At 41.4% G+C, this 21,877-nt stretch overlaps 2 protein-coding genes across 3 annotated transcripts in view; one reads left to right on the top strand and one right to left on the bottom strand.

Annotated features, from left to right (window-relative positions):
• The window catches only part of Arel1 (apoptosis resistant E3 ubiquitin protein ligase 1), a 58,885-nt gene extending 49,717 nt beyond the window's left edge, over positions 1–9,168 (bottom strand). For both annotated transcript variants that reach the window (XM_008849737.2, XM_008849738.3), the window contains exon 1: positions 9,004–9,168. The gene's annotated coding sequence lies outside the window, so the exon portion shown is untranslated. The remainder of the gene's footprint in view (positions 1–9,003) is intronic.
• An 18-nt stretch (positions 9,169–9,186) lies between these two features.
• Fcf1 (FCF1 rRNA-processing protein) overlaps positions 9,187–21,877 on the top strand; it is a 20,806-nt gene continuing 8,115 nt past the window's right edge. Inside the window, exons 1-6 of the mRNA XM_008849736.3 lie at positions 9,187–9,265; positions 9,557–9,624; positions 11,384–11,455; positions 11,964–12,112; positions 16,400–16,472; positions 20,245–20,332. Coding sequence (XP_008847958.1) covers positions 9,263–9,265; positions 9,557–9,624; positions 11,384–11,455; positions 11,964–12,112; positions 16,400–16,472; positions 20,245–20,332 — 453 coding nt within the window. The 5' untranslated portion in view covers positions 9,187–9,262. The remainder of the gene's footprint in view (positions 9,266–9,556; positions 9,625–11,383; positions 11,456–11,963; positions 12,113–16,399; positions 16,473–20,244; positions 20,333–21,877) is intronic.

Raw genomic sequence — 21,877 nt, 5'->3', positions numbered from 1 at the left:
TCCAGCTTTTTACATGGATGCTGAGGATCTGAACTCTTTAAGTGCTTATACTTGCATGACAAGCACTTTACCAACTGAGCCACCTTTTCAGCTGGTTTATTTACTTTTTGAGACAAGGTCTCTTGTAGCCCAAGATGGCCTTGAACTCACTATGTAGCTAAATCTGACTTTGAACTCCTGATTCTCCTTCCTTCATCTCCCAAGGGTTGTGATTATATGCACGTGCCATGCCTGGTTTAAAACAACTTTTTAATGTCAGCAAATGTTATGGGTCAGAGGTGTGTAGCCTGTAGCAATCAAGATTAACAAGTAGTCTTCTAAATAATAAATTTCTTCATAAGACTTTGGCTGTATTTGGGGATGTCCTCTTTAATAGGACTAGGGATATAGTTTGGTGGTAGAATGTTTGACTCCTAGTATACATGAGTAGACTCTCCAGCACCCAACATGTAAAGTGGGGGATCTGACTGTGCATTGCAGCTGGCCTAAAATTCCATTACTTAACTACATCACTACTAAGGCTTCTTTGTTATTCATGGACGCCTGTTAGAACAGGGCTACCAGGGCCACACTGCAAACAGAGAAGTGGTATGTAATCACAAGTATCTTGAAAAAACTCCCCAAATAGTGTTTTCTGAGGTACAGAATGGCACTATGTGATACTGTTTTAAATGGAATTCCTATAGTGTTCCCGCCCTTCATGTCCTTTTTCTCTATACAGCAAGTGGTACCAGGATTCAATAGAGATTTGAAGGAACATGAAATAAATCATATTTCCATTGGCATATATGTGTGGCAGAAAGCCTAATAGTGGTAGGAAAAAGAGTTTGGGAAATAGTTGCCCTAGAAGATGTGTTGGGAGACAACAAAACCTCAAACTAACATTGTGAACTTTAGAGATACCAGCCAACAAGATCCCAAGGCTTGCCAAGAACAGCGGCGCACACCTTTAGTACTCAGGTTTCACCCTCCCCAACCACTGAGATTTCAGGCATGCACCACCACACCTGGAGTTAGAATCTATTTCTCTTGGTCCCCTCTTTCAACATTCCAAATCCAAGGTGCATGCTGGGACAGTTTTCTGAAGTCATGTTCAGCTTGGAAAGATTAAGGATTTCCAGACCTTTTAGAGATGACATTATGGTATCTAAATCAACAACAAATTTATTTTTGGTATTTTTTTTAAAAAGGAAAAAAGAAAATGTTAGTTTCAATTTACTACTTCCTCTTATCCTGGTGGTTTTTTCTGTGTATAAAATGGAGGCACAGAATTAGAACAGGCCCTCATGGTCCCATCTCATAGCAGCTTTTATGCTTAGGTGACCCTGAGCTACTGAACTTTGGCCATAGTAGGAAGATTTCAAAACGAATTCTCTGAATCTGACAAGCCGTTTCCCTCAATAAGTCTAGGAAGTTGTTATTTCATTAACTGTGCATGAAATGGCAGGCAAACAGCCAGATATGAAGCTCAGTGAGGGCAGAAATCAATTACTACGCATACATTTAAAAGCTAACAAAATCCCTGCCTCTTATGATCATTACTTTCAATTTCACTCTTATTTAAGTTTTTAAAGAGTTCTTTATTACTGTTAGTGTCTGTATGTACGTTTATGTACCACACCATGCATGTGGAAGTCAGAGGACAGCTTTCAGAAGTTGCTTCTCTCCTTCCACCATGAGTTCTAGGGATTGAACTCAGGTCTCAAGGATCATTCAGAAAGCTCTTTAAACCTTCTGAGTCATCTCAAATGCCCTCCATTCTTTTATTTTTTAAGGAAAACATATTATTTATGCAATTGAAAGGAAGAATAGGTTTTTTTTTTTTTAGCCAACAGGGTCTCATGTATAGCCCAGGTTGGCCTCAAACGTGATAGGTAGCTAAGGATGACCTTGAATGCCTAATCCTCATGCCTCCATCTCCCAAGTGCTGGGTTTACAGGTATATACCATCACCCCTAATTTAATTTGAAGGAGAAACGCAACACTTAGTTAAAACATAATTCCTGGGAAGTTTGAAGCCAGCCTGGTCCACATCACAAGTTCTAGGCCAGTATTAAGAACCAACCAAAGGGACTGGAGAGATGGTTCAGCAGGAAAGACCATACCTGGCTTTACCAAAAAGAACCTCCAAGTTTTTTTTTTTTTTTTTTTTTTTGTCTTTTTGAGACAAAATCTCACTGTAGCCTGGAACTTGCTATGTAACAGGCTGGCCATGAACTCACAGAAATCCACCCACCTCTACCCAAGTGCTGGGATTAAAGGCATGTACCACCCACCATGTCCAGCCTGGTAGGTTCTTTTTTAAAAAAAAACAAAAAACAAAAACTTTGGGGCACATCCCTTTAGTCCCAGCACTTGGAGGGCAGAGGCAGGCGGATCTCTGAGAGTTCAAGGCCAGCCTAGTCTACATGGTGAGTTCTAGGTCAACTGGGGCTACAGGGGGACCCCATTTAAAAAAAAAAAAAAAAAAAAAAAGAACCTACCACCTGCCAAGCAATATTCTGAACCCTGGGGTTTCCAAAATGTAAGCTAGTCCTTGAAAGCATACAGTTGACAGTCAAGAAGCCAGACAAGTAAGTAATTATAATAAATACTACATGGTAAAACCTGAGGTAAGCAAAGGGTGTTACTGAAGCGCAGGACAGCACCTTCATCACCAGCTCTTAGCTTCTCAGGGAATGCTGTACCACCTTCTTTAGAGCAAAAGCAACTTTCTCACAGAGTTGCCAATGCTTTGGAAATCAAGGATTCCCTCTGTAGTATGATTTATCCTCACTGTCAATGACTTTACTCTTCAGCACTGGTCAGAAGAGAGGAGGATAACTTGACAATATGCATAGCGCAGAAAAAGCACTCATCAGAAACCACAACCAAGTGTACACACCGAGTGTACACACGGTCTAACTGCAATGTAGAATTCTGGGTTGGGTTCTGAGTTAGAAAAAGAATCTGAGTTGAAAAAACCTGTGAAATTCAAAAAAGTCTATAGTGAATAGTATTCTGCCAATGTTAAATTCTTAGAAGTGACAGATGTATCATGGTTACATAAGAAGTTAACATTAAAAAAAGCTGGATGAAAAGTAGACAGGAACACTCTGTTCTGTCTTTGCTACTTTTCTATGAATTTAAAATTACCATTCTACTTTTCCTTTTTTTGTCCAACTATGCAGTCCTGGCTAGCCTGGAACTCAGAGATCTACCTGCCTCTGCCTCCTGAGTGCCAAGATTAAAGGTGTGAGCCACTAAGCCTGGCTCCTCGATTTTTGTTTTTGAAACAGGGTCTCCCTATAGTCACAGCTTACCTAGAACTCACTATTTAGACCAGGCTGGCCTCAATCTCACAGAGATCCACCTGCCTCTGCTTCCCAAGTGCTAGAATTAAAGGCGTGCAACACCACACGTAGCCCCACAATTTTTTTTCTACTTAAACTTAGGTTGCTAATTTTAGATCCTTACTACCTCTTAGAAGTCTGATCCTGCTTCCCTAATCACTGCCCCAATTTAAGCAGCACAAAGCTAAAGATTTTATTAAATATTGTTCAGTTCCTTTCTATACACCACTTGCCCACCTGAATTTTCTTCTTTACCAAAATATGAAAAACTAGATCATCTTGGGAGGTGTGAGCTGCTTTCTATTCTGAATAACTTTACTGTCTACACCAAGGGATATCCTTGGATTCAAACTTTCCAAAGTGGATGAAGAGATAAAATAATATGGACAAATCTCTGTAGAAAATTAAGGACTCTATATTAACTATTAGTTAATATTATTACCACATCACACAAAATGTTGCATATCATTATATTACCTTTATCTGATCTTTGACCAGAAAGCACAATGAATACAAAATAAAATTAATTTAATCCCAGCACTTGGGAAGCAGAGGCAGGCAGGCAGAGTTCGAGGCCAGCCTGGTCTACATGTCTACATAGAGTTCCAGGCCAGCTGGGGCTACAGGGAGACCCTTTCTCAAAAACTCCAAAAAAAAAAAAGCCACCATACTGAAGCACAAGTATTAGCTCGAAAACACACGTGCACACACACACACACGACACTCAAAGTTTGGAAACATTATAATACCAAAAAAAAAACCATGGCCCTTGCCCAAGGATCACACGCAAATTTAAGAAGCATTCCATATTTAAAAAAAAAAAAAAAAGTGAAGTCTAAGCACTTATTAACCCTTCAAAGAAAATGGCACCAATGAATAATAACTGAAATTTAAACAATGGCTAAAGACATTTAAAAGACAAAATGAGCTGGGCGTGGTGGTGCATGCCTTTAATCCCAGCACTCTGGAGGCAGAGGCAGGTGGATCTCTGTGAGTTCGAGGCCAGCCTGGTCTCCATAGTGAATCCAAGACAGCTGGGGCTACAGGGAGACCCTGTCTCAAAAAGACCAAAAAAAAAAGTCAAAATGAAAGCTAGGGATGTAGCTCAGTTGGTAGAGTGCTTACCCAGCATGCATGAAGCCCTGACTTTGCTCCTCAGCACCACACAGACTGGGTGTAGTGCTGCATGCCTGTATGTAATTCCAGCACTCGGGAGATTGAGGTAGGAGGATCAGAAGTTCTAGGTCATCTTCACCTGTATACCAAGTTCAAGACCAGCCTGGGATACTTGTCTGAAAAAAAAAAAAAAATGTAAAATGATAGAACTCATAAAGTACTCAAATCTAAACTGTTATATGGTATGTTGATTGTATTAGTATCATGTAACAATACTCTGGACCATTCCAGAAAAATGAGCAATTGGGATAATTTCTCTAAAATACTTCAATTTACATACCCCTACTCAACCACCTGCCATAATATTTAACTGTGGGCTCCCAATAAATGCCTTGTGTACCTCTAAAGTGTCATATAAACCAATCCCATATCAAGACCTAGAAGAAAGTGCTTTTTATGATGCTATCACATTTAGAAGGTAGTCAAGTTGAATTAGAAAATATAACTAATAGCAACAAATGTCTGTTGGAGGAGCAACATATGAACCATAAAGAAAAGTATAAAACTGTAGCTTAAAATTGGAAATAATATCCCTAAATTAATTTTGTTTCTCTTGATGGCCACAAAAGTGAATCCACTTGCAGCTTTTGAGCACTGAAATACATGATGTTCTCTAGGGACTCCTTCATTACCCAGAAAATGTTTATCAACTTAAATTAGTAAGTTCGACCAATTAGTGTATGGAATGAAGTTCAAGCCCAATTACATGCTCAAACTGTGGATCCAATGCCTTAAGAGATTCTTTCTCTTCAGGATTGCAGAAAATACAAAACAATCAACAGCTAAGAAGGACTTAAAATAATTTTTTCCTCATTTCTATGTACCCCAAAGTAATTGCTTTCAGCTTCCAGCCTACACATTCAACACCACTCTCCATCTGATCCCCATTAAAGAATGCTATAGAATATCTGAGAACTTTAATCTCAAGTTTTAAGAATCTCAAATTGTGACAAAATTACAATGCAGCAAAAACATTTTTCTAAGTATGTTCTCAACCCCCATGGTGTTCCTACACTAATTTAGCTCCCTATTAAGTATAAACAATCAAGGAAATCAGAAAGTTCTCAGAACAGAAACAAGCTGCTTAAAAAAAAAAAAGTTGTTCATGTTTTTATATCAGTGCCTGATTTAAAAGCAAATTACCATCTGTAGTTTTTCCTTTGAAAACGCACGTGAGTGTGTGCATGCACACACACGATCTCAAAATCTTTTAAGTTTGGTTTCCTTTTTTGAGACAGGGTTTCCCTATAGTCCCAGCTGGCCTAGAACTTGCTATTGTAGACCAGGTTGGCCTCTATCTCACAGAGATCTGCCTGCATTTGACTCCTGAGTGCTGGAATTAAAGGTGTGCCACAGGGGCTGAAGAGATGGCTTAGCAGTAAAGAATACTGGCTGCTCTTGCAGAGGACCCAGGTTTAGTTCCCAACACCCACATGGCAGCTAACTGTCTTGAATCCAGTTCCAGGGGCTCTGACACCCTCTTCTGACCTCTAAGGGCACTACATGGCATGGGCACACTTAGATACTTGCAGGCAATACATTCATACATATAAAAATAAAAATAAGAGCTGGAAGAGATGGCGCAGCAGTTAAGAGCACTGACTGCTCTTGCAGAGGACCCACATTCGATTCCCAGCACCCACACGGCGGCTAACAACTGTCTGTAACTCCAGTTCTAAGGGGATCTGACACCTCTCTTTTGACCTCCACAGGTACTGCATGACACAGGTGCACTTACATACATGCAAAATAAAATATTTTTAAATTAAAATAAAAATTAAAAAAAAAAACACCAAAATATACCAGGTATGGTGGCATACACCTTTAATCCCAGAACTTTGGAGGCAGAGGCAGAGGCAGAGATAGGTGGATCTCTGTGAGTTTGAGGCCAGCATGGTCTACATAGGGAGTTCCAGGCCAGCTGGGGCTACAGAGAGGCCCTGTTTCAAAAAGACCAAAAAAAAAAAAAAAAAAAAAGGCTAAATGCCTAATCAACAGATTTTAATGGGAAAAAAAGTGGCTTCTTGCCTGCTGCTAACTCGACCCATGAATGATAGCTTGGCAGAGACAAGCTGTTCTGGAAGATTAGGAACTTCCAGTGGGGGTAAGCAGAACACATACACTCTCTGTAGCTGTGTCAGTAATAAAACTATTTCAATACCAAAACTTCACGACCTACAGATATGTTAACTCTAAAGCTATCTGAACACATACACACCTAAAATAGAAAGCAGCAGGAAGGATACTGCTTCTACATCCAAATCAACACAAGAACATGACCTGCCATTGCTCGTTTAGAGACCTGAAAATTTAGTAAGTTTTCTGAGATCTACCAACACAGTCAAGTTTCAAAATAGTGAAATTCTTTTTTTTTTTTTTTTTTTTTTCGGTCTTTTTGGGACAGGGTCTCCCTGTAGCCCCAGCTGTCCTGGAACTCACTATGTAGACTAGGCTGGCCTTGAGCTCACAGAGATCCACCTGCCTCTGCCTCCTGAGTGCTGGAGTTAAAGGCGTACGTCACCACGCCCATCCCAAAATAGTGAAATTCTAAAACACAAGTGGCATAACATTTCAACTCTACCAAGTTAGAAAAACACAAATGGAATAACAGAAAACACTTAAGAGTTGAGCTTTGTTCTAGGGACTTATTAACTATGAATATGAAAATTACACTGAAGAGACTGAGGCACCAACTAATGGCCCAACCTAACACAGACAGGAAGCAGCATCGCAGAGTTTAGCTCTATCCAGTTAAACTCTTAAATAGAGTAATAAGTGCTAACAGTGAACATTTTCTTTAAACCTGGTAACTTTTTTGGCTCCCATACAACACTAAAATGATGTCATGCATTGAGAAAAACATGGGCTTTAGGACTGAAAAGACCCAAATAGACCTCTGAATAACACCTAGGGCCCAGCTTCAGCATCTGTAAAACAATGGCATTTAAGATACTGTGAAGGTCAAAGAAAGTAATATGTCAAGTAAAATGAAGTCTACATGCCCCCCGTGGTGGTGCACACCTTTAGATCCGGCAATTGGAAGGCAGAGGCAGGAGCATTTATGGGACTTCAAGACCAGTTTGGTATACATAGCAAGTTCCAGCCAGGCAGGACTACTTGGTGAGATCCTGTCTCAAAACAAAAACAGTTTACAGTCTAAAAGTTTTACAAGTTGGATGTCAAAGTGTGTGTACCAGCAAGTACACACTCATTTTTAAGAGAACTGACCCTGGCTTTCCTCAAACTTTCAAAGGATACAAGAAATCTCTCCTAAAGGTTAAGAACAACTGAAATAGCCAGGTGTGGTAGCTTACCACCCAGCACTGGGACTCAGGAAGCAGGGGAAGAGGCAAGAGATCTCTGTGAGTTTGAGGCTAGCCTGGTTTACACAGAAAGTTTCAGGACAGCTAGCCAGGGCTACATAGTGAGACCTTGTCTTAAAAAAAAAAGAAAGAAAAGAAGGGCTAGAGAAATGGCTCAGCAGTTAAAAAGCATTGGCTGCTCTAGCAGAAGATTCAGGTTGCAATGCCAGCATCCACCTGGCAGCTAACAACTGACCCTAATTCCAGTTCCAGGGAATCTTATGCCCTCTTCTGACCTCTTAGGGCATTGCACAACATAACACTCAGGTATAAATTAATTAATTAATGAAAAAAACAAAAAAAATTAGACTACATGCAGGTACGAAAAGCAAAAACAGCAGAAGTTATCTTTCTCTTCTTGTTCTCACAGATTCTCCCTTGTCCCTTAAGGCTTCACAATAAATATCAACAGTTTCTCCCTATACTCCAGGCTTGGTGAGGAGTTACACATGCAAGCTTATGCACCAGTTTTCTAGTCATACTCTAACGAACGTCGCTGCGGCTGGGGAGATGGCTCAGTGAGTAAAGTGCTTGCGGACCAAGCAAGTGTACCAAAGTTGGGATTCCTCACTCACACTCACGCAGAAAAGAAAAAAAAAGGGGGGGAAGGCGGGGAGGCGGCGAGTGTCTGTTACCCGAGCGCTGTACATCGGAGACAGGATTGCTGGAGCTGACTGGCCAAGGCAATCTAAGCCAAAACGGCAAGCTCCGGGGTCAGGGACAGATGGTGTTGGAAGAAGAGTGTGGACAGCCATGGAGGAAGAAATCCAGCATCGACCTCCGGCTCCCACACTGGACGCACCTGCACACACGCGTGCGTACACACACACACACACACACACACACACACGAAAAAACATAAATAAAAGATTCTTTAGCGCTGCTCCGTTTCTCTTCACTGAGACAAGTTCCCACGAAGCCTCATCCAGCAGCCGGCGAGGCAAACTAAGCAGGGGCTGGGGACCTACGGGCCGGGCGGCAGAGCTCTGATGGCAATGCTGTTAGACTGAGGGTGCTAGGCTAAGTACCCGGTCGCCCGGTTCCCATCCTATCCCCGACCCCGCGCCGTCAGGACTCGTGCCGCGGGTTCGCCCGGCGCCGCCTCCGGCTACGGCGTTGAGGGGAAATGTTACCCGAATTGGGGCTGCAGCGCGGCTGGGTTCTCGCTCTGGGGTCCGACGGGGCGGCGGCATCCAGCTCAAAACCTGCCTTCCACCCGCCCCCCAAAAGTCCCCAGGCTCGCTCCTGCCGGCGCTGACAGCCAACTCCGGGCTCTTCCGTTTCCCAAACGGGCTTCCGCCTCCGGGTTGGCTCTTACCGGAAGTAGTCATGGATGACGTAAAAGTGTAGCGCTGTGGGTGATTCCGGAAGAAACTAGAGTGCGGCGTGAACATGGTGAGAGTGGGAGAGCGGATTTGTCAGAGCGCTTTGGGGGACCTGCTGGGGGCTCAGCGCTTGACCAGATCTCTTTTGTGCTCCCCTTGTGTTTCGTTGTTTTTTTCATTTCTGGTCTTGGCTTGTAAAGTGCTCCCAACTGTGTAAGACGAGGGTCTGATGTTTGGAGTATGGGCAAGAAAAATAACCGGGAAGGGGAGGAAGGAGGCCGGGGCGGGGGGGGGGGGGAACACCACTTTAAAAGATGCAATATATTTCCAACTCTTTTAACCCTGAAATTTCCGTTTCAAGGGGAAGCAAAAGAAAACAAGGAAGCATGCGACTATGAAGCGAATGCTTAGTCTCAGAGATGAGAGACTGTGAGTGTCCAGAATCAACTGCGTTCTTAAACTGCTCAGAGATACAGGAGTTACGTTGGGCTAAGTAGTGGAAGTTGTTATTGTAGCAGGCTAGTTTTTACAAAATGGAGTCGCTCTGAGAAAATGATCAGAACCAGGGCGGTCCCGTTTTGTTGAGGCTGACCTGTAGGTGCACTCTGTACTTTCCCGTCCTTACTTGTACCAAATGTACCCTATAAATTCCAGGAACTAGCTTAACCACGTTCCAGAGTGCTAACGGCTAAATTGCCCCATCTGCTTCTGTAACTTGCTTGCTTGCTCTACCTAGTTTGCTGGTCGGTCTGGCGAATTCTGATTGGCTGTTTAAATATGACTTAAGATCACCCCAAACTTGCCTATAAAAGCCATGCTCAAACCCTAGTAGGGGCTGCCTTCTGAGTACTGACCTGGAGTCTGGGGACAGCCCGGCTGTAATAAAGTTTGTTTTTTAATTTCCCATGTGGTGACTCCTGATTTGCAACCTGTAACATTTATTTTGACTTTGCTTTTTGTGACTTACATCTATATTGCACAGAGTAATAGTCCAGTCACAGCTGCTGAGCAATTTCACTTGGAAACGTGATGGGAATTAAATATCTCATGTCATTTTGTTCCATTGTTTTATGATGTATCTATCATATTGAAGCTGTTTTGTTCTTAACATCAAACCACTACATTCCTGACAGGGAGGAGGATGTCATTATTTAAAAACAGGTTAGGCGCTATGCTCGTCTTCAGCCTCCAGTTCCTGACACTCAAATTTAAAAGAAAGAATGGGAAAACTCCCTGTTTCAATTTATAAATTTTAAGAATCCAGAACATAAGAAGAAGAAACTAGAGTGATATCCCCTATTATAAAGAAGACCTAAACAGTTTCCCTGCATCAGTGAAGACTGATGCACTCATGAAATATGGACTGGTCTTCATATGTGCACTATGTTTTAGCCCTATATAAAGCATGTGGAGGAATTCTTTCCCCTCTACTGGGGATCTGAGTCTTCAGAAGATTAATATCACCCTCTTTGCCTACCTCTTGGTAATGGATTTTTTTATTATGTATGAGTACACATAATAGTGGATTTTATTATGATAGTTTTATGTATTTAATGTAATTTGGGCATAATCACCCACTATCACTCTCGGAATTAGATTTTAATCATTTATATGAGAAATACTGATGAAGAAAAAAATTATCAGGACTGGAGAGGTGGCTCAGGGGTTACGAGCACTGTCAGTTCTTCCAGAAGACCCGGGTTCATTTCCCAGCTCCCATGTGGCAGCTAACACCCATCCATAACTTCAATTCCAAGGAAATTTGGCTCCCTCTTCTGACCTCTACAGGCATTGCACAACATGGGTGCACTTACATACATGTAGGCAATACACTCATACATAGAATAAAAATAACAAAATATTCTTTAAGCGAAATTATCATCAAAATTTGCCTATTAATAGTTCTTTGGGTTATTGGCCTTACTGATTTTGTTCTTTCAGGTTACTTTCTGCTATAGTAAACTTACTGTGAAAGTATATGTTGATATTAATATCACAAAGTCACAAAATTGGATTTACTTTGTAAATTAAAAAGGGAAGAAAATTAGACGGTAATGGGGATTGAACTAGGGCTTTGTACATGCTAATTAGATGCTCTATCACTGAGCTATATCTCTGGCAAATTGAAACTTTCAAATGAGATGATACAATATTTTTTTTCTTCTTCTCTGAATTTACTTTTTTCCAGTAAAGAAAAAGATAGATTAAAGCCTAAAAAGAAAGAAAAGAAAGATCCCAGTGCACTGAAGGAAAGAGAAGTGTGAGTATTAAAAAGTTCAAGTTTTCTGTCAGGTGTGGTGGTGCACGCCTTTAATCCTGAGGAGGCTAGAGGCAGAAGGCTTTTGGGTTTCGTGGGGCAGTAAAATTTGCTTTAAGATACTGGTGATAATAATTGTTTCTTTGCCAAAAATATTTTAAAATAAATAATTGCCATTGTTTGCCACACCTGTGCTTCATAAAAGAGAGACTATCACAAAAAAAATTAATGAGGATATATTTTCAGGATGAAGATCATACTTTAAAATAAGTACTTTTAACTTCATGAAAATCTTACAACATTTTCCTATTTTTGTTTTTAAAGTTGTGGCAAAGCTTTCTAATGGGCAGAAGTTAACATGTTGTTAGTTTCTTGCTTTCTTTTAAAGACTTACTTCCAATTGAACAATGGGAGAAAAGCTATATAGTGAACTGACCCAAGCAATTCTTGTTTTTTGGTTTTATATCAATGTAGATGTTAGCTTGTGATCTTATATTCTTTCTCTTTTCAGCACCCAACATCCTTCCTGCTTGTTCTTCCAGTACAATACACAGCTAGGTCCACCTTACCACATCCTTATTGACACCAACTTCATCAACTTTTCCATTAAAGCCAAACTGGACTTGGTACAGTCAATGATGGACTGTCTGTATGCCAAATGTGAGTATCATACGTTTGTGTTTCTGTGACATTTGTACAAAATAATCTTATTTATCCAAATACATGAAGAAAAGGGAAGTAAGAACCTTATGAATTGGGCTGCTGGCCATTTAATTTTCAATCAGTATAGCAATGACAATTTTCAATAAATTTGGATCTAATGCATGCTCCACTAGGAATAATAGTTTTCATAATTCAGAAAACAGTGCTTTATTATTATAGACATCAGTTTTAAACCTAGAAGGGGACTCTTCTGTTTTAGAATTCAAGATTTAAGTTTTTTTGATTGTGTATGCATGCATGAGTGCGTGCCTATGCAGGTACCCTTTGAGGCTAGAAGAGAGCCTCAGATCCTCTGGACTGGAGTTACAGGCACTTTTGAGCCATCTAACATGGGTACTGGGAAATGGACTTGGGTCCTCCAGAAGAACAGTATGCTGTTTTAACTGCTGAGCTGAGCCATCTCCCAAATGATACTTTTTTTTTTGAGACTAGATTTCACCATGTAACCCTAGCTGGCCTGGAACTGGTTATGTAGACCAGGCTGGACTTGATCTCAGATCCACCTTCCTCTGCCTCCTGACTACTCGTATTAAAGGTGTGGGCCTCCTGGTATATACTTTTATGACCAATAAGATATATTCTTCATTCCACTTCACTATGGAAAAGCTAAATGAGACATTTTGCAATTTAAGATCAAAACAAACAAATCTCAAAGGCTGAGAGGGCCAAAAAGTTAGGCTTCTTATGCCACATAATCAAGTTCTTCATACAAAGGACAAGTTCTTGCCAGGTGCATGCCTTTAATCCCAGCACTTGGGAGGCAGAGGCAGGCGGATCTCTCTGAGATCAAGCCCAGCCTGATCTATATAGCAAGTTCCTGGCTGGCTGGGGCTACAGGGAGATCCTGTCTCAAAAAGATCAAAAAACAAGACCAACAACAAAAAAGAACAAATTCTTGAAGAAAATTAGAATTACTACAGTGAACACATGAATGATAAGAAAGCAAAATAGCATTATTGCTGATAAGGAGAAAGTTTTAGTCGTAGAAAGAGAAAAAAAAGCCTGCCAAATATTCCCTTAAGACAGAGTTTAATATAGAATAAGGCCTTGGGCTGGAGAGAGGGCTCAGTGGTTAAAAGCACTGACTACTCTTGCAGAGGACCCGGGTTCAATTCCCAGCACCCACATGGTGGCTATGAAGCATCCTTAACTCCAGTTCCAGGGGAAACCAAAGCCCTCTTCTGACCTCTGTGGCATTGCACGACACAGGTGCACTCACATGCAGGCAATACACTCATACACATAAAAAAGAAAAAGAAAAAAAAGAATAAGGCCTTAACTCCTCAATTCTGTGAATATGGTGAGAGGTGCCAAAACTGCAAAAGAGATTGAATCGTGAGGCTGAAAGAAAAGATGCCTTCTCAATAACAGGAAAGTGCAAGGTTAAGCAGCAAGTGCTTTAAAAAAAGTTTAGGCCAAAAAGCAGAAAAGGACTGGGGACTGGGAATTGAGCTCAGGGGAGAGCGCTTGCCTAGAGTGTGGTAAACTCTGGCTTTGATATCAAGCACTGCCTCCCAAAATACCTAGGCCTCTTAAGAATTACACTAAACATGCTCTGCCTGTGTTTTATAAATGAAATAATAAAACCCAGGTGACAGCACATCTGTTTTAAATATGGTTGCTGAGTATTTTCAGTCTATTGGTTAGTTGCACTGCTCAGCAAGATTTGTTTCAAAATAAAACTCGTCAAATGTACACCATGACACTTGGACTCTGATGGAGATGTATGATGTTGTACATCTCTGATGTACAATGAGATTAATGTTTTCATATCTGCTAATATAACATTCATTTAGCTGCCCATGAATGGAGTCATTTCGATTTTCAAGATTTTGGCAGGGCAAGGGGAAGGTGGCAGGGGGTCAGACTCTGATACAACTCTGGCTGACCTGAAACTAACTGTGTAGCCGAGGATGACCTTATTAAACTTGTGATCCTCCTGCCCCTATCTTCCCAAGTGCTGAAATTAAAGGCATTTGCCACCACACCAGGTTTATACAGTAATGTGGATCAAACCCAGAGCTTCATCCATGCTGGGTAAATACCGACTGGACTACATCCCAGCCACCTTTGAAGTCTGTTATTTAATGTATGTATTTCATAAGGCCAGGCCTGTCATAGATAGTCATTTATCTGATGGATCTGTACAACGTAACTTGAAATCTTTTATTTGAATATTACAATGTATATATTTATAGAAACATTACATTATACCCCATAAATATGTACTATTTTTATAAGTCAATTTAAAAACTTTAGCCAGGCATAGTGGCACATGCTTGTATAGTCTCAGCACTGGGGAGGCACAGGCAGGCGGATCTCTATGAGTTCAAGGCCAGCCTGGTCTATATAGTAAGTTCCAGGCTAGCTGGAGCTACAGAGAGACCCTGTTTCAAAAAGACCAAAAAAAAACTTTCTTTGGCCAGGCATGGTGGTGCATGCTTTTAATCCCAGCACTTGAGAGGCAGAGGCAGGTGGATCTCTGAGTTCAAGGCCAGTCTGGTCTACATAGTTAGTTCCAGGCCAGCTGGGGCTACAGGGAGACCCTGTCTCAAAAAGACCAAAAAAAAATTTTTAAACTTTGGTGCTGGGAACAAAACCTAGTACCTTCCATTTGCTAGGTCAAATACATGACCACTGAGCTAAAACACCCAATCACTACTTATTTGTTGGTTTATTTGTTTGTGTCTATGTGTATGTGCGTCAGGGCCTGTGGGTAGAAGACAGAGGATGATTTATGGGAATCAGTTCTCCTACTATTTGGGTCCTGGGAATCAAACTCATCCACTTTAATTCTTTCTCCCTTCCTGATTGGTTGTTTGTGCGACATGGTTTTACTAAAGTCTTGCTGGCCTTGAACTCAATCTGGCTGTCTCAGTCTCCACAGTGCTGGGATTGTAGGTATGTGCCACCACCCCTAGCTCCAAGAAGAAATCCTAAGGCTCTTAGTTATCACACCCTGAAATGCTCTTTCTTTTCTCCATCTCCACCCCAAGTGACATTAATCTACTGTGTAGATTTGCCTATTCTGGACATAAAAATAGAATTATAGTTTTCTTTCATTCAGCACAGTATTTTCAAGGGCCATTAATAATGTATATATTATTTTATTTCTTATTATCTTCTACTGTGTGCAGATATCACATTTTTGTTATCTGTTCTTTTTTACATTTAATAATATATTTTGAAATTTTTCGATGTCAGTATATGTAGATGAATCTCGTTTTTTAAGTTATATAGTATTTTATTATTTAAACATAATTTTGTTTGGTGTTTTGTTTTGTTTTGTTTTGAGTGGCGGATTGTTGTTTTCAGACAGGATCTAATGTAGCCCAGGCTGACCTGGAACTCTCTATGTAGCTAAGGATGACCTTGAACTACTGATCTTCCTGCCTGTAACTCCGAAGTACTCAGATTACAGTTATATGTCACTCCCACTCCCATCCCAGCTGGGATTGAGCCCAGGCCCTCAAGAATGCTATGCAAGTGTTCTACCACTGAGCTACATCCCCAGCCCACTTTTACTTTCTTTGGGAGGGGGCTCCTTTTTTTGGAGACAGAGTCTCCCTGTAGCCACAGCTGGCCTGGAACTCACTATGTAGACCAGGCTGGCCTTGAACTCTCAGAGACCTACCTGCCTCCGCCTCCCAAGTGCTGGGATTAAAGGCGTGCACGACCGACCATGCCTGGCCCCACTTTTACTTTTTATTTTGAAACAAGGGTCTGTTGTAGTGTAGGCAAGCCTTGAACTTTGAATTCTCCTGCCTCCACCTCTAGAGAAGCTAAGATTATAGGCCTGGGCCTCCAGACCCAGCTCTCTTTAGTTCTTACTGGTCATGTCAGTGGACTTACTCTGCTATCATTGCAGAAGTATCCTGGATCTTTTTTATTTTTATATATTTTATTTATTATTATTTTTATTTTATGTGTACGAGTGTATTGCCTGCATGTATGTGAGTGCACCCATGTCATGCAGTGCCATGGAGGTCAGAAGAGGGCTTCGGATTCCCCTGGAACTGGAGTTAAGGATGGTTCATAGCCGCCATGTGGGTGCTGGGAATCAAACCCGGGTCCTCTGCAAGAGCAGTCAGTGCTTTTAACCTCTGAGCCAACTCTCCAGCCCTTATCCTGGATCTTTTAAGGACTGAACAGGATATAAGGCAGAGGATTTCTTTACAAGTTCTGTCACTAATTATTTTACTGGTTTGGGTTTCTTCCTGGCAGGCATCCCTTGTATAACTGATTGTGTAATGGCTGAAATTGAGAAGTTGGGGCAGAAGTATCGAGTGGCACTAAGGTAGGAAGGACCTAATCTAGACTTCTTCTGTGTTGGCATACTAAAGATACTTTTGGAATGTCTTGTCTCTAGCCATTTAGTTTAAATTTTTACAAAATCAACAAAAAACTATGTGATTTTAAGAGCAAATACTAGCCAGGTTTGGTGGCACATTTCTGTAATCCCAGCACCTGGGAGGTGGAGGCAGGAGAAGCAGGAGATCAAGGTCATCCTCAGTACATAGCAAGTTGTATGAGGCCAGCCTGAGGTACATATGACTCTGTTTCAACCTCCCCCACAAAAAATTTTAAAAAATAAGAGATGGCTCAGCAGTTAAGAATACTGCCTGTTCTTGCAGAAGCCCCAGGTTGGAATCTCAGCACCCACATGGCAGCTAACATCTGTCCATAATTCCAGTTCCAGAGGATTTGACAGCCTCTTCTGTCCTCCGCGGGCATTGCATGACATGGGTACACTTACCTACATGCAGGCAATACACACATACACATAAAAAATAAAAATAATAAGATATTTTAAAAAGAAAAGTGGTCAGGCATGGTGGCACATGCCTTTAATCCCAGCACTCAGAAAGCAGAGGCAGGCTGATCTCTGAGTTCAAGGCCAGCTGTGACTACAGGGAGACCCTGTCTCAAAAAAGACCAAAAAAAAAAAGCAAATATTTGAAGTTTAAATATTTTAAGCTGGGATTCTTTGATCTAATTTACTTATCCATATGGGTCTTCTGGGCTTCCTTTTAATGTCCCCTAGAGTTTTATAATAAAGTTGTATAATTTATTATTTAGACATCGCCTTAGAATTTCATGCTTAAGAGACTCACATTTCAAAATTTCAGTTTGCTTCAGAAAGTACCCAGAGTGTGTGGCTCCCTATGAGTCCTAGAAACCTTGGCAGGAAGCTCATAAATCTGTTCTCATAATAACACTGAGACGCTGCCTTTGTCATTGTGTTGCTGTTCCTTAGTACAAATCAAAGCAGTGGGCCACCCACTGACAGGCTTTTTGTTGTTTTGGTTTTAATTTTTTACTTATTTTTAGTGTTTGTGGTGTGTGTGTGTGTCTGCGGTGCATGTGCATGATGATGTGGGGAGACATGCATGCCATGGTATACATGTGGAGGTTAAAAGACAACTGGAGTTTTTTTCTCTCCTACTTTTACATGGGTTCTGGGGATGTGGGGTTAGAACTCAGGTCGCTAGGCTTGCTCAGCAAGAACCTTTACTAACCATGACATCATCTCACTAGCCCTCAGCACTTCTGTTTTTGGAGCCAAGGTCTTACTATGAAGCCCTGGCTGGCCTGAAATTTACTCTGTAGACCAGTTTGGCCTCAAACTCAAGAGATTTGCCTACCTCTGCCTCCCCAGTGCTGGGTCTAAAGGTGTGTGCCACCACACTCGGCCCTCAGCCCTTACTTTCAGTTTAGGGGCTGGAAAGATGATTCAGTGGTTAAGAGCACTGGCTGCTCTTGCAGAAGATCTGGGTTCGATTCCCAGCACCCACTTGGTGGCTAACGACTGTCCATAACTCCAGTTCCAGGGTATCCGACATCCTCTTCTGACCTCCATGGGCATTGCATGACACAGGTGCACTTACATGCATGCAAGCAATACAATCATACATGTAAAAATAATAAATTTTTTTAAAAGTTCAATTTATTCAGATTTGCTGAGAAATTCTCACATTTTTCTTAGTTCTGTCTCCTTCAGATTCTTTTCTCATTTTTCTTTTTTTTAAAAAAAAAAAACATTTTGCATGTGTGTGAAAGCACATGTGGCTGTCAGAGAATAACCTCTTAATGTCATTCCTCGCCTTCTATGTTGTTTGAGTCAGGGTCTTTTGGTTGTTTTTCTGTCACATCATGCTAGCTGGCCTATGAGCTTCTGGAGAGTCTCCCTTCTCTGCCTCCTATCTTTGCATAGGAACAAACTCAGGTCTTGATGTTTGCCATGCAGCAAGTGCTTTTACCCACTGAACCATCTCCCCAGCCCTCCCTGTCTTTTTCTAAGTACATGACCCATATTGACTTAGTGCCAGTCTGCTGTAATAGGGAATGTTTTGTTACAGTAGGAACCTGTGGGGTTTTGGTTTGGTTTTTTTGGTTTTGGTTTTTTTGGGGTTTTTTTTGGTCTTTTTGAGACAGGGTCTCCCTGTAGCCTCAGCTGGCCTGGAACTCACTATGTAGACCAGACCCACCTCAATTTTACAGTAATCCACCTGCCTCTCCCTCCAAAGTGCTGGGATTAAAGGCGTGCACCACCATGCCCAGTGGAACCTGTGTGCTACCTTGTGCTTTGTTTCCATGACTCACTTATCGTCACTTTAATAAAAAGAGTGTGGCTGTGAGAATCAGACTTTTTCTTTTTTCAAATTTTTATGAAAATAATGGATTTGGATTTTTTTAAAGAAGTATAAACATATAAATAGTAAAAGTTAAAAGTCCTTCACCACATTCACACTTTGTCTGTTTTCATATACCAAGAATGACAACTAGAAAGGATTAGTATACTTTTACAGATCTTCTGTGAAAATACAAATTCAGAAAGTATGGGAAAAAGGGATCTATATTTTCTTAAGTGAATCATACACCCTCACACATATAGTTAGTTGACCTGTGTTATTATCCAGCAGTTAGGTAAATGTCCTTTCATAGTTGGACATACAGTTTTATCACATTCTTCTTCTTCTTTATTTACTTTTTTTTAAAATTTCATGTGTATGCATGTATTGCCTGCATGTAGGTAAGGGCACTCATGTCGTGCAATGCCCACAGAGGTCAGAGAGGCTGTCAGATCCCCTGGGACTGGAGTTACAGACAGTTGTTAGCTGCCATGTGGGTGCTGGGATTCGAACCTGGTCTTCTGCAAGAACAACCAGTGTTCTTAACTGCTGAGCCATCTCTCCAGCCCCTTTATTTATTATTATTATGTGTATGCATATATTGCCTGCGTGTAGGTAAGTGCGCCTGTGTCATGCAATGCCCGCGAAGGACTGAAGTGCTGTCCGATCCCCTGGAACTGGAGTTACAGACAGTTGTTAGCCGCCATGTGGGTGCTGGGATTCAAACCTGGGTCTTCTGCAGGAACAGTCAGTGTTCTTAACCACTGAGCCATCTCTCTAGCCCCCTATCACATCCTTTTTTTAATCAGACAGGGACACCAAAATGTAGTTAGCTTTTATATACTGTTGATGGATATTTGACTATGTCCAGTTTTTCACTACTGTAAACTGTGCCATACTAGCTCTTCTTGTGCCTCCCTTCCAGTGTATTTGTAGAAGACAACTTCTTAAAAGTGAAATGGTTAAGATTGGTTTGATTTTAAAACCTGGCTTTTTTTAACTGTGTTTAACTTTTTTTTTGGTCTTTTTTGAGACAGGGTCTCTCTGAAGCCCCAGCTGTCCTGGAACTCACTATGTAGACCAGGCTGGCCTTAAACTCACAGAGAGTATCTGCCTGCCTTTGCCTCCTGAGTGTTGGGATTAAAGGCATGCGCCACCACACCCAGCGTGTTTAACTTTTTTTAACTGAGTAGATTTAACTTTTGAACCTGTTTCTTCTTTGTAAAATGGAAGTATGAAAATTCAGAGTTTTATGCTAATGACCCCAAACACTATCAGCTAGTAGATTGATTCTTTTCCTATAAAATTAAATAAGCTTCAGGAGAGGGTACCCAACAATCTCTGCATAGATCGTACTACATTTGCTTCACTGATTGGATGTAGAAAGTTTTCCAATTACTAGAATGTTTTCTTTAATCCATTTTTATTACCCTACAGGATTGCCAAGGATCCACGATTTGACCGACTGCCATGCACACACAAGGGAACCTATGCAGATGACTGCTTGGTACAGAGAGTAACTCAGGTATTATCACTTTTTAAATGTTTTACTTTGTATTATAAGGTGGCCATGGGATTGGAGAGATGGCTCGGTTAAGAGCACTGACTGCTCTTGAAGAAGACCCCAGGTTAAGTTCCCAACACCCACATGGTAGCTAACAACCATCCATAACTCCAGTTCCAGGGATCCAGTGCCCTCTTTTGGCATCTGTAGGCAATGCACGCATAGGCGCACTTGCATGCAGGCAAAAGACTCATATACATAAAATAAAAAATTTTTAAGCTGGGCATGGTAATACACACCTTTAGTCCCAACACTCAGGAGGCAAAGAAGCAGGCGGATCTCTGTGAGATTGGGATCAGCTTGGTCTACATAATGAGTGCCAGGCCAGCTGTGGTTACAGGGAGACTCTGTCTCAAAAAGACCAAAAAACAATTTTTTTTTTAAAAAAAAAAAGGGCAAGCTGAGCATGGTAGCATATGCCTATGATCACTTGGAAAGTGGATGTGGGAAGATCAGGAATTTAGGATCATCTTGTCCTCAGCCACATAATGAGTTTGAGTCTAAGCTAGGCTCAAAGAAACTTTAAAAAAAGCAGACTAGGGGCTGGAGAGATTGCTCAGTGGTTAAGAACACTGGTTGTTCTTACAGAAGACCCAAGTTCAAATCCTGGCACCCACATGGCAGCTAACAACTGCCCATAACTCCAGTTCCAGGGGATCTGACAGCCTCTTCTGTCCTCTGTGGGCATTGCATGACACGGGTGCACTTACCTACATGCAGGCAATACATGATTACACATAAAATAAAAATAATAAATAATTTTTTTTTTTTTTTTAAATGCAGACTAGGGCTGGAAAGATGGCTTGTTGTTGCTGAAGTCCCAGGTTTAGTTCCCAGCACGCATATTGAGTAGCTTATAGCTCCCTGCAACTGCAGTTTCAAGGGATCCAGTGCTATCTTCTGGCTTCTGTAGTCACATACACACATGTAGTATGCATATATGTGCTCAGGCACATACACATATACATAAATAAAAATAAAATTTGGGGTGTTTTTTTTTTTTTTTTTTGGTCTTTTTGAGGCAGGGTCTCTCTGTAGCCCCAGCTGGCATGGAACTTGCTATGTAGACCAAGCTGGCTTTGAACTCACAGAGATCTGCCTGCCTCTGCCTCCTGAGCACTGGGACTAAAGGCATGTGCCACTATGCCCAGCTTAATAAAAATGAATTTTAAGAAAGAACCTTTCGGGGGCTGGTGAGATGGCTCAGCAGTTAAGAACACTGGTTATTCTTGCAGAAGACCTGGGTTTGAATCCCAGCACCCACATGGCAGCTAGCAACTGTCTGTAACTCCAGTCCCAGGGGATCTGACTGCCCCCACCTGCGGGGACCCTGTACAGGTAAAGCTCGAGGGGGACCACTCCCTGAAAGGAAAAACGGGCGAGAAAGAGGAGATGGAGCCCAAGCAAGTCCACTTGTCAAGGGTCGCTTTATTGTATTGCAATCTTTTCTTATATACAGTTTGTATTTAGAAGGGGTTGAAGAAGTTGGTCAAAGGTTACAGCATT

The sequence above is a fragment of the Nannospalax galili genome, unplaced genomic scaffold, assembly GCF_000622305.1.
Source record: "Nannospalax galili isolate Female #2095 unplaced genomic scaffold, S.galili_v1.0 scaffold24, whole genome shotgun sequence".
NCBI lineage: Eukaryota > Metazoa > Chordata > Mammalia > Rodentia > Spalacidae > Nannospalax > Nannospalax galili.
This window is presented reverse-complemented; position numbering and strand designations above follow the sequence as displayed.